The sequence below is a fragment of the Hyperolius riggenbachi genome, chromosome 6 (genome assembly GCF_040937935.1).
Source record: "Hyperolius riggenbachi isolate aHypRig1 chromosome 6, aHypRig1.pri, whole genome shotgun sequence".
Classification (NCBI taxonomy): domain Eukaryota; kingdom Metazoa; phylum Chordata; class Amphibia; order Anura; family Hyperoliidae; genus Hyperolius; species Hyperolius riggenbachi.
The window spans coordinates 161,243,732-161,256,907 of record NC_090651.1 but is presented as its reverse complement, the minus strand read 5'-3'; the positions used below and the strand labels follow the sequence as shown (position 1 = coordinate 161,256,907).

Genomic DNA, 13,176 nt, shown 5'->3' with positions numbered 1-13,176 from the left:
TTGGGTCTAGCGGTGAAGAGTTTGTAATAGGCCCTTGGCTATAGTATAGCGGGGCACCATTCAGTTCTAATGGTGGGGGATCAAAAAATTGGCATTCGGTTATAGTCTATCCAAGTGGTGTTTCAGTGGTGGGGAATCCAAAATGTAAATAGATGGAAGCTTAGTATTAGGTGTAGGTAGAGGGAGGTTAATATGAGGTGTAGGTAGGGGGAGGTTATTGTTAGGTGTAGGTAAGGAAAGGTTAGTATTAGGTGTAGGTAGGAGGAGGTTAGTGTTAGGCGTAGGTTGTGGAGGGTTAGTGTGAGGTTTAGCTTACAGTGGGCAATAGTAGATTAGTAAGATTACCAATATTCTACTATCTGATTGCTCACATCCATTTTAACAGACACAGGCACTTTTAAATGCACTTACCGTGCATTCCTCTCACTTTAGGTTCCCTTTAAGCCCACTGGAAATAATTAGCACGGCACTGGTAGCTGTAGTCAGTATAAAGTAACACAGGAGTGGCATAAAAATAGGAGATCTCCGGCAATGCTTGCCAGTAATGTGTATAAAGAAGCCAACTGAAGAAAGGAACTGAAACTATGGACTGTGCCTTTGGGAATTTCCTTTCTGGAAGTATCTTCAGCGTCAAGCTGCACATGTCCTTGTAAATTATAATGTTCTATGAGATCAATGTAGGCACTGCATATGTATGAGGGTTGTCTGAGAAGTAATGAGATTGATTTTTATCATTCAGAACATTTTTCTTTTCCGAAGAGGCATCCTCCACATTAAATATGTTTTTTTTTACAGCTTTTCAAAAATGATTGAAAGATCTGTGCCTGAATGTTTGTGATGGCACGTTTAGTGCAGTGGCATTTCTCATTTTATTAACTGAGGAGAATTTATTTTTGCATAGTTGTTCTTTCATCATTGGGAATGCCCAGAAATCACATGGTGCTAAACCCATGCTATATGGAGAGTGTTCCTGTGCCGTCCCACCAATTTCAAATAAAACAGGTTCAGGAATCCCCTCTGACATATGAGCAGTGTTCTTGTACACCTTAAATCATTGTTGCAACTGCTCTTGCTGAGATTTCTGGGTATCTACTTGGCACCAGTAATAATAGGGGATCAGCCCCTGCAACAATTGGAGCCCAAAGTTTTGGGAGGCCTCAGTTACTACCTTTTTTCCATCCGATACAGGGGTCCATCCTCCAAAACAGTAAGGTCCTGTTCACACTAGGCACAAAAAACACTCTAATACAGTGACTGTGTCTGGTCGTCATTTGGATCCTCCACACGCACTGACCTCTGCTGAATATTAAAACAAGAGTATTGAAGTTTTGGCAGAACCATAAAGCTATCGTTGAACTGCAAAGACAAATAGAATGGAAAGCCTCCATAGCACCAGAGAGAATTTTTATTGGTTCACTGAGTGGTGGACCAATGAGAATCCTCCCTGTTGCTAGGTAGGATTACCACTGATGCATGCACAATGGTGAGTAGTGTGAATAACTCACCAGACACTGTGACGGGGTACACTTTGAATGCACCGTTGTGCATCTGCTCTTTTAGCCGAGCTTGTTATAGGTGGAGAGATTTTGAGAGCCACATTTGTTTAATGGCTCCTGGTAAATGAACCGTTAGGCTGTGGGGTCACCAAGAGGAGAAAAGAAAAGTAGTATGAATGCAGGGGAAGGAGGTGGGGCATGATTCCTTGGTGCATAACTGTCCAGCAGAAAAGGATTAAGGCAAATGGGGCACTAGGCAAGGATATATTTTGGCTCACCATGAAAAAGGAAAAGCTGAGGTGGGAAAAGGTTCAAAGGAGATGACAGCTGGGCCCCTTAGCACCTGCCTAGTTTGCCTTCTTGATGATCCTTCTCCGCTGCCCAGCACACAATGCTTTTTAGTTTCTCTGTCACAGTATGTTAAGTCTGCTTGAACCACAGGCTAAGTGAAACCGATAATGCATGTGAAAGAGCGAGCCTTCTGTTTTCTTGCAAGAGTTTGTTTGCATTAAAAAATGTAATATCTAAAATTGGAGTGGAGGAGGCGCCCCAAATTTGGTTGTAACAATATTAATTGAGCTGTGCGTAAAATACAAATAAAATAAAAAGCTTACCTCTAATAAGGAACAAACCCTTTTATGAGGTAATAAAATGTATTGCAATTCAGACACTAGTGGGATAACATGTTTCACCAATTAACGTGTTACCCACTAGTGAATTGCAACACATTTTGTTACCTCATCAAAGGGTTTGTTCCTTATTAAAAGGTAAGCTTTTTGTTTATTTGTTTATTTTATTTGTACTGTATTTTATGCCCAGTTCAATTAAGATCGCTACTACCAAATTTTGGGCGCTTCCTCCACTCCAATTTTAGCACCCATGCACATGTGAGGCAGTTTGTTTTAAGTTCTATGAACTTTAGATAAATATTTTTTGGGAGCAAGACCTACCCGGCTTACAGATCCAAAACCCAGAGTGAGGACGGAATTTCCTCACTGGCGAACATATTTAGGTTGCTAGTCCTGCAACCCATCTTTGTTATTTGTTTTGATGCATTGCAACAATCATTCCTACATACTATACCACTGGAGGCTCCCGGCAGGGCCGGGCCGAGGCATAGGCTGGAGAGGCTCCAGCCTCAGGGCGCAGTGTAGGAGGGGGCGCACAATTCATTCAGCTGTCATTCCTAATTGTGTTTGAAACAGAAATAAATAAGAAAAGGGGATACATAGCAGTGACTGCAAGCCAGATAACTAGATATTAAGGTGTTGGGGAGGTTGTGGGCCCTGTGGCGCCTCTTAATCTAATAGCAATCAGTGTGTGACGGTTGGGGTGGTAGGGATGGAGGGGCGCACTTTGGTGTCTCAGCCTTGGGTGCTGGAGGACCTTGTCCCGCCTCTGGCTCCCGGTGTCTCTGTGCTTTTTTGGTCTTTCTGGAAAGTCCTCGGATTCCCTAGAGCACACACAACCTTCAGTTTTAATATCTACAGCCATGGTAGATAGCCTCCCCAATGCACTGGCTCATTTGTCTGCTCTGAGAGGAGTGTTTGTGATACATGGTACCAGAAAAAGAGGGGCCTCCCACTGAGTAGCCTTTCATTGTGGCTAAAAATGATTAAATTGAGGCAAGATAAAAATTGCCTGAGATGGAGTTCTGATGGACCTGGGCTTCGGTATCGGGGATTGAGGATATCTCTCAAGTGTTAAATCCTCTCCAAAACTCTGACTGTTTTTCTTTATCCTGAATTACATCCTGCAGCCATGATTGCTAAACCTTTTGTGTCAGGGAGTCCTAGTTGGCCATTAGACCAGTATTTATCTTTAAGCCTCTTTTGGCCCATACTCACGGGCGACTTTTGTTGCCTGCCGCTAGCACACGGGAGCATGTGCGCGACAGTTCGACGACAGCTCGCCGCCAGGTCCCTCCGCATACACACTGCGGAAGAGGCATTAGGGATGCGACGGAAGCTGTCGCCGTCGTTCCTCCCCCCCGCCGGAAACTTAGTGCACTCAACTGCAGGTTGCTGTCGCTAGTCCGCATACACACGCGGACTAGCGACAGTTGCGGCGAAGTGTCGCCAGACGATTGACCGCGCCAATCGCCTGGCGACAGCAGCAACGAGTGACGGTTCGGGGAGCGTGCGCCATACTCACGGGTGACCTGTCGCCGCAACACGCGCGTACCACGTGGTTGCGGCGACAATTGTAGCCCGTGAGTATGGGCCATTACACACGTACAAGGCATGTTGCCTGGTGGAGATCAGGACCTTATCATTTGGGCAACATTGCATGGCTGAGGCTGTACAGATATGTTGTCAACAGGCTAGCGACATGTTCTGTTGATGTGCGGAGGGTTGATGGACCGCCGCAGCAGTGTGACGCTGGGGACCATTGGGAACTGCTGTACACAGGCTAGATTTTTGGTGTAGGTGGTTGTTATTGACTGCCTCAGCCAGGTGTGAGCTAATGTTCTTACTTAAGGCTTAAGGCTAGGTTTACAGTGCTCAGAATAATTCTGCATGTCAGCTCACTGCCCATACACTTCTATGGGGCTGTTCATAGTACAGTGTTGTAACTGATCACATTATTCTAACTCCCTTCATGCAGGCTTTGTAGTAAAGTCTATGTCCAGTCGCCATTGTAGTGCACACACATTATAATGCATGCGTTATACAACTGACCACTGTGAATCCAGCCTAAGGCTAGGCTCACAGTGCTGACGCGCGTTGCTACACAACGCAGATAAAACAATGCAATGCAAAGAAGCAAGTAATGTGTTGTGGTGGCATGCCATGTAACGGAGGCATAAGAATGAAAATTACATCATAGGTGTGCAACGTTTGTGTCGCACATTTGAGAGTATAAAGCCCCACCCTTTTAAAAAACAGATGTGCGCATGTGAAATGGCTATAACATAGTGCGACGCAGCGCAAAAATTCAAACAGGCAAGCGTTACCATAGACTAACATTGAACGCGTCAATGCATAATTTACATAAACTCAGAGCAGGATCTGCGTTATTTTTAGGTACCCCATTGACGTGCATCGCACCACATGCACTGTGAACGTCACATTGACTTTTCATTGTTGTGCGTTATTCTCAGTTAAAAAAGCTCCGTTGTGACGCAACGTAACTGAGCACTGTGAACATAACCTAAGACTTGTTATAATGTTACTTTATGAATCTGCATCTGAACTGCAATCTCTGTAGGAGATCAGTGATAAGATTTTAAGTAATTTTGATATTTTGGGGGGGTTCGATAGTCTTTTTCATTTACTCAAAATCTGCAGTGGGACCTGGAGTGTCATGAATATCTAGGATGAATGCTGTGTTCATTACTTGCTTGTCTGTCCTGCTCTATGAAAGTAGGGCTCTGATACCCAGAAAAAATGTACTGTATTTATAAATTAATTCAACTTAAAGGGATACTGTAGGGGGATCGGGGGGAAATGAGTTGAACTTACCCGGGGCTTCTAATGGTCCCCCGCAGACATCCTGTGCCCATGTAGCCACTCGCCAATGCTCCGGCCCCGCCTCCGGTTCACTTCTGGAATTTCAGACTTTAAAGTCTGAAAACCACTGCGCCTGCTTTGCCTTGTCCTCGCTCCCGCTGTTGTCACCAGGAGCATACTGCACAGGCCCAGTACAGTCTGCGACTGCGCAGTATGCTCCTGGTGACATCAGTTGGAGCGAGGACAAGGCAAAGCAGGCGCAGTGGTTTTCAGACTTTAAAGTCTGAAATTCCAGAAGTGAACCGGAGGCGGGGCCGGAGCATCGGTGAGTGTCTGCGTGGGCACAGGATGTCTGCGGGGGACCATTAGAAGCCCCGGGTAAGTTCAACTCATTTTCCCCCGACCCACCTACAGTATTCCTTTAAAGAAAGGTGAAGCACCAACACAGTGACTGTGCGCGTCCTACAACGTGTGCCCGCGGCCAGGGACGCTCTGTGCATGTGCATGACGTAGTCGTGACTGTAGGACGCGCACATCCTGGCCAGCGCCTGCGCACTAATGCCTGACTCTAGTGACCCAGAAGAGGCTGCCGGGGGCTTTTAGGTAGGATCGGAGGGGCAGAGAGGAGAACAGGAGCGGTGGGCATCAGGACAGCTGCCAGTACATGGCTGCTCCCCCCTTTTTCCTACTTCGCTCGCATCTGGTAGCCACCAATACCCAGGGCCACATTTATACTTTTTCCTCCCCTGGACCAAGTATGCTGGGGCTCCTAGCAGCACCCCTCTCATTCCATGTGCAGCCCCCTCTTCCAATTTGTAACGTCAATGAACAGTAGCCCCTCTCTTTCTTGTATAGCTCCTTTGGGCATCAGCTTCTATTTTTCTTGGGGTTCTCTCTATTCTATTCTCCCTATGTAGACCCCTGACATGTACTGTTAAATGCAGCCTCATATAATGCAGCTCTATCCTATTTATTGGCTGCCTTTATGATTGTCGCACTACTGGTCACTGCAGCAGCTGTGATGGCATTGTAGCACTACAACTCCACAGCACTTATTTGTAAAGCTCTGCACACAAGGAGATACCCATGCATTGTTATGTCACCTGTGACGGACATTACGGAAAGTTGTGCGCAAAATCGCCATCGACTTTCGCATGGTCGTGCACAGTTCCTGTCAGTCTTGGGTAAATGCACAATAGATGTCAATTTCCCTCTCTCTTACTGAGTACAGTAACCTCCCCCACATCCTGTTGAGGTCAGGAAAGAATTCACAAGTGGCCAGACCACCTGGGGAGCAGCATTTGGTCACATACCTCATGTTCCACCAAACCAGCTCAAACTGGTTGAACTTCAAATTTCCCTCCAAGCTTAAAGCTTCACACAATGGGGACATTTACTTTATTAATAATTCAAGATGGGTTTGGCACAGAAAGACAACAAACACATTTCCTGATACCCAGAAATCAGTTCTATCACTCACATGATTTATAATTTTCTGGCTATCAGGAATCAACAGAGAATCCACTTGATCCGGCCTGCGTACAGCAAATTCGACAGACTAGGCGTGTATAGACTCATTTAATACAGAGTCGCGTGCTGCTTATGATTATGGTCTCGGATTTGCGTTGCACCCATCTGGGGCGGAATTACACAAATTATTAATAATTGGTACATTCCTTGCTCCAAGTCTGTGGGTGGTAACTTGCCTGCCAGGAGGTAACCCTGCCTCAAACACACCTACTTTCCAGGTAGTGACCGCCCCAAAACTCTGGTCAGTAAAAAGCGTTTGCAAGGAACTCCTCCCAGTTCTTCAATTTCCATCTACCAGGAAGGTCTAGACATGTGCTCAAGGAGAACCGGGCGCATGTTGTGTACAAAGACTTTAACCTAAATGCCTACTTTAAACTGGACTATTTTCTTCATCCTTCAAATGGACTGCTCAGCTAACTAAGTAAGAACTTTCTGATTTTATTCCTTTTTATTTTTAAGCTCTGTGTTTTATATGTTAATAGGTGTATATAACTGTATGTAATGCATTTGTGTTATTAAACGTTTAAAAATCGTTTAGCGGTTATGACCTGTTGCTGAACATACACAATCGTACCTATTCTCCTGAACTCGCTACCCTGTGTTTAATAGAAGTATACATTTATAACCCGTATGCGAGAACCCGGCCCAGATATAACGATCTGACCCAGATTCTTGCATACTGCTAAGGGTTAATAGAGCGTTCTCCAAATCCTGGTATAATTACAGTAGCGGGCTGTGTAACTCGCTTGGTGGCAGATCTTTGAATTGTATGTGTGTGGAGTGATTCGGTTGGTATCAGAACGCTCCCTTCGTGAGTCAGTTCATCAAACTGCGAATGCGGGTTACCCTTCGTGATGAACAAATGACCGTGTGAGAGGATTTCTGACGCTGATCGACTTGCCCCATCCGCAGACCGGCCTAGCGGTCTGTGACATCACCCTTCTGTAATGGAACATAAGTAATTGCCAGAAGCACTTTTAAGATTTTGTTTTCTTTCTCTGCACAAGTGGATATCTGAAGTGAATAAACCAGCCGCTGCTCTGCTCTTCACTGCACTTTACATCCCCAGCCCCATTGTCAGTCCACTTCACATATATATTTACATGCAGAAAGAAAGTTGAGCTTTCATTTTATGCAGAACTCTTTGGAAACTAGATGTGATGTGCTGATTTAGCCTGTTCTTGAGTAGGAGTATTTCCTCCCATTTTAACAGACACAAGAATACAGGGAAGTCATAAATGAGAAGACACCTTCCGTTTAAAGGTCTCTGTTGAAGTGTACATTGACGGTTAAATAAATTCCAACTGTTTCTGAGAGATTTTCAATGCACTCTCAGGCTGACACCAGTACTGTGCCTGTTAGTACTGTGCCTGTTAGTACCGTGCCTGTGAAGTATTGTGCATGCCATGTACAAACAAAAACTCCTGCAAAGATCTCTTAACTGTACCACTTGAGGACCCACCCTTTAGGACCAGCGCTGTTTTAGCTGATCTGTGCTGGGTGGGCTCTGCAGCCCCCAGCACAGATCAGGGTGCAGGCAGAGCGACCAGATCGCAACCCTTTTTTCCCCACTAGGGGATGATGTGCTGGGGGGGTCTGATCGCTCCTGCCTGCCGGGTGTTGCGGGGGGGGGGCACCTCAAAGCCCCCCTCCGCGGCGAAATCCCCCCCCTCCCTCTCCTACCTGGCCCCCCCTGGTGAACCGGGCTGTACAGGACGCTATCCGTCCTGTGCAGCCAGTGACAGGCTGTCCCCTGTCACATGGCGGCGATCCCCGGCCGCTGATTGGCCGGGGATCGCCGATCTGCCTTACGGCGCTGCTGCGCAGCAGCGCCGTACAATGTAAACAAAGCGGATTATTTCCGCTTGTGTTTACATTTAGCCTGCGAGCCGCCATCGGCGGCCTGCAGGCTATTCACGGAGCCCCCCGCCGTGAATTGACAGGAAGCAGCCGCTCGCGCGATCGGCTGCTTCCTGATTAATCAGCCTGCAGCTGGCGACGCAATACTGCGTCGCTGGTCCTGCAGCTGCCACTTTGCCGACGCACGGTATAAGCGTGCGGTCGGCAAGTGGTTAAGGAAATGAGAGCCTGTTATAATCACTTGATCCATTCCTCAGTTTGTAAAAGAGAAACAAGACATTAACTAGAGTTGGAGCTGCAGGAAGAACAACATGAGCGCACATCACAGCAGTGTTTTTATTGCATTGTAAACTTTGGCCTTTTATAAATACTTTAGAATTTACATTGCACACTGCTGCGATCATGTGCAATTGTGTGGAGTGTCCTCAAAGCATCAATTCACAGCTGCTTTAGAAATACTGTAGGTCCCTTTGAATAAAGCTCCCAGCTAGATCAATGTCAGATTACATTATGTACTTCTCCAGCAAAGACTATTTTACACATCATTATAAATGAGTGATTTGTGACTGTTGCAGTAAATAAAAACTTGAATACAGTAGAAATATTCTGTGCTTTAAAATGCATGCACTATAAGGCAAGTACTTTGGTGGTTGATTCTACTACAACAGTAAGTTTTTCCTTATGTCATTGTTCTAATAATGTCTGAGGACTATGAAGTACGTCTAGCATGAGAACATCTAGCAATGTGTATTAAACATTCACCATAATTTTCTGCAAACATCAGCCGCTATAACCTTACTAAATAGCTTTTCCCAACTATTTGAAAGGCTTCATCAGAATAGTAGTTTTCCAACTACTTAAATGGCTTCATCAGATTGCTTCTGATGTCAGGAGTCAGTTGCATCATGGTTTGCCAAAGAGAAGGGTTGAATAAGGGCCTATTACCACTACACGCAAATTGGATGCAGAATGGATGCAGAAAAACTGATTCCAATGAAAGCATATGGGCTTGTTTCCACTAAACACAATTTTTCTGATGCAGATTTTCCCATAGGCATTCATTGGAGTCAGTTTTTCTGCATCCAGTCTGCGTATAGTGGAAACAGGCCCTTAAAGAGTAACTGTCAGGCTGCAGAAGCTAATTTAAACCTCTATTCTCCTGTGTTAAACAGTTTAGACAGAAGCCAAAAAGGCATTACTAAAGATAAAAATCTCTCTTACATTTGATGTGTGCTTATCAGCAAAGCTAAGCTCCTAAGGAGGACGCAAGCCGCATTCCATACTGCAAAGCATTCTGGGGCCCTCCCCTCGGCTGCTAAGGAGAAGACGGGATCAAGTTTCAGCAGCTTCTAACTCAGTCCAGCCACAGCACAGATAAATCTCCTGGCAGAGTACACTGCAGGAGTCCGCTATTGTTCCTAGCCACATGGCTCATTAATATTCACTGCACACTGTGTTATTCTGTACGAGCTCCTCTGTGATCAGGAAGCAGGCAGGACATGACGACACATTTGGCTTCACAAACATGGAACCTGCCATGGGCTGTCAGGAGCATCATTCTCTGCATATACTATATAAAAATTCTGTGAAATCCAAACGTGGACAGTGAAATGCATATGTAATGTAAGTACAGCCAATCTTTAGCTACTGATATATGTGTTTATTTTCTCTGAGACCTTATACCTAACAGCTCCTCTTTAAGCAGCGAGTTTGCTACAATTTATTGCAGGAAGTGGCAGTTGGAACAGCAGTTGCCTATGAGGTTTCCCAGTGGATCATTCTTTGTATGACCATTCCCTCTAATAAAAGACTATAACCTAATAAATTAAATTGTGGAAGGGTGGGCGGGGCTTTGGCTGCTCCTCTTAGTGGTGCATTTTGGTAAATAAATTATGCTGGTCCAGTATCCAGATTATCAGTTGTGTAATAAAGATAGCATAAATATCTCCATAGAGCCTGTGTAAAAAAAAGAAAAGAAAAGGCTCCAAACACAATTTTTTTTTAAATCTTGTAAATAGCTGATCTGCATCAGTAACTCAACTGGTATGCCTCATTCATACTATACGCCGAAAAACTGATGGGTTTTAACTTTCCGTAACATAACAGTGCATTCTGAAAAAGCACTCAGTTAAAATGTGTATAGTGTGAACTGAGCCATATGAAAACATGGACATTACTTTGAAAATCAGTTGTCCTCTCAGTTATAACTGTGTAAAAGCCAAAGGACCCATGCTGACAGGGAAGCAACGGGCAGTTTCCCTGCACCACACCACATGGTGTCTCCTAACTGATTTGAGACATCCATTCTCCCTTTGCCCACAGACAGAACCGCTTTTCAGCTCAGCTCACACACTTCACAGTGCATGTAAGTTGTATATCTGCTGCAGGCATTATTTTGCCACAGTCCCCTTTCATGGTGTAACGGAGGTAAACAGCTAAACCACCTTGCTCATGCCAAACTGTATTGCTTGAGTCACTGGAGAGATCTTGACAGTATTCAACCTGATTCCCAGAGGTGCACCACACCTACGTCTGCTAATTTAAACACATTAAAACCACAGGTCCAACATCCCATCCCATGCAGTTTTTTACCCAGCGCTACACTTTTTTTTCCATTAGGTGAAGGTTTTCCAGTTTTGGTTTCAGCTCTGTTAGAAAAAGACACTCTTGCTCCTCCTGCTGTATCTTTATATCAATGACGTAAGGCATGGGTGAGGTCCCCTCAGTGTGCACAGCATGTGTGCAGAGTTGGGGATGCAGGTGTGAGGATCTTGCTGTTAGAGTCCATGTGATGGTGGCTGAGCCAACCTGCCCCCATACACTCAACACTTAAATGTCACATGTTATGTAAATATGACATTTTCTGTAAGTGATACTCAGATCTTAGCTGTATCAGATGGAAAGTCATTAATGATATTTTTATTCAGCCTTACTGACTGCCAGTATTTTATTAATGCAATGTAATTAAAGGCTGCAGAAAGATGCATCAGAGATCTTTTTATTTCATCAGTTTTCAATTGTATATACTGTATAAGCCTAGGTGTTTCGAACGTCATGGCGATCATTTGACCATTCCTTGTCAAATCTATGATTTGAAATGAATTCTACATGCGTGAGTATAATTTTGTGAGATGGTGTTCTCTAATATATTTTTTATGTTTTCTGACAGGTTCATCAATGGTGGATGTAACTTTACGGTCTTTGGAAATCTTGAAAATTTTTCACTAGAAATGTTTTTTTTCCAGTCAGTCAGTCAGGAGCTGACTGGGTGAATATGGGATGTGCTTCGGCTAAGCATGTATCTACCGTGCAGAATGAGGAGGATGTACAGAATGGCAGAAATTACCAAAATGGAGATGCCTTTTCTGGTGAGCTGTTTATCACTGTTAAATAACCTAATTGGTACCAGCAAGAAGTTTTAAATCAGGATGATACCATTTATTGGCTAACTAAAAATGAATAAAAATAAGCAAGTACCATAAGCTTTACATAGGATCTCACTTGTCTTGTTGTAAAATATGGGTTTAAATGTACACATTGTATATACTGATATTATATAGCAGGGTTTTGTGAGCAAGGCGATTGACACAGGCTGCATAGTGGTTTGGGATTCCATGCTTTTCTAGCAGCAGATCTAATCCTTCGTGTGCATTTTGTATCTGCCTTGAGGCCTACTCTCATTTGGCATTGCTGAAGGGGAAGCGTCCCGAGGGACATTTGTGTAAGCTGCTCAGACTAAGTCAGCTGTCACCTCTCGAATCCCTGAGTCTATCAGACTGCTGAATTCCTCCCAGTTACAGAGAGTAATGTTGGCATCCTATAGCGAAACCTCATTTCCCCCACTTTGTATTTGCGATCTGCAGTCTGTATCCAAGCAAACTGAGGCCGGGCCTACACGGTTTAATCTTGGCTCCCTGCTAGGATAAGCTCAGTGAAAAATAGGATGAAATCTGCAAATAGCTTGTTTATTCCAGAAAATAACAATTCTGTGACGCTAAGCAATAGCAGTATTAGTATTCTTAAGAGTGTTAAGCAAATGTAGACATCATTTTTGCATTTGTATTACATGTGAAATCACATTCACATAATTGTAAGTTCTATGCTCCAGCTCTGATCTTAGTAGTATTTTCTACACAGGTTTAATGATGGTGTACCTTTTTTGACACCTTATAAGTAGAGATGGCCTGAACAGTTTGCATACGAACTTCGGTGGTTCACATTCGCGATCAACTGCGAACTATATGCGAGTTCGACCAGCCCCCTATACTACATCATTAGGGTCAACTTTGACCCTCTACATCACAGTCAGCAGGCACAGGGTAGCCAATCAGGCTACTCTCCCTCCTGAAGCCCCCCCCCCCCACCCCCCTTATAAAACGCAGGCAGCATCAGCCATTTCACTCATTCGTGTGGCTGCAGTAATTAGAGAAGGGAGAGAACCTTGCTGCTGACATAGGGAAAGCTTAGTTAGGCTCTTGTGTTTGGCTTGTTAGGTTGCTCCTTCTTGCTCCTCATCCTCAACAGCTCTTTTTTCTTGTTCATGTGATCTATTCTGTGTGTGTGTGTGTGTGTGTGTGTGTGTGTGTGTGTGTGTGTGTGTGTGTGTGTGTGTGTGTGTGTGTGTGTCCCACAGACACTTGTGTTGCATATACAGCCCTGTCAGTCAGTCGCAGCTGCTGCTGGGACCTTGGCCCCTTGGTAATTCCTACTGTGCCACTGCCAGGCCCAGCACATTCTGTGACTACCTGTTTGTGTGACAGCTGCACATTTGTAATACCAATCACTGCATACCCACCTGTTTAGTGCACCTACCTACCTACGTGAGCACACGCAGTGTC

At 44.7% G+C, this 13,176-nt stretch overlaps 1 protein-coding gene across 4 annotated transcripts in view; it reads left to right on the top strand.

The window, feature by feature from the left end:
- Positions 1-13,176, top strand: part of C6H1orf21 (chromosome 6 C1orf21 homolog) — a 167,152-nt gene that overhangs the window by 106,608 nt on the left and 47,368 nt on the right. For all 4 annotated transcript variants that reach the window (XM_068240123.1, XM_068240125.1, XM_068240127.1 and 1 more), the window contains one exon: positions 11,508-11,706. In XM_068240123.1, coding sequence (XP_068096224.1) covers positions 11,613-11,706 — 94 coding nt within the window. In that variant the 5' untranslated portion in view covers positions 11,508-11,612. The remainder of the gene's footprint in view (positions 1-11,507; positions 11,707-13,176) is intronic.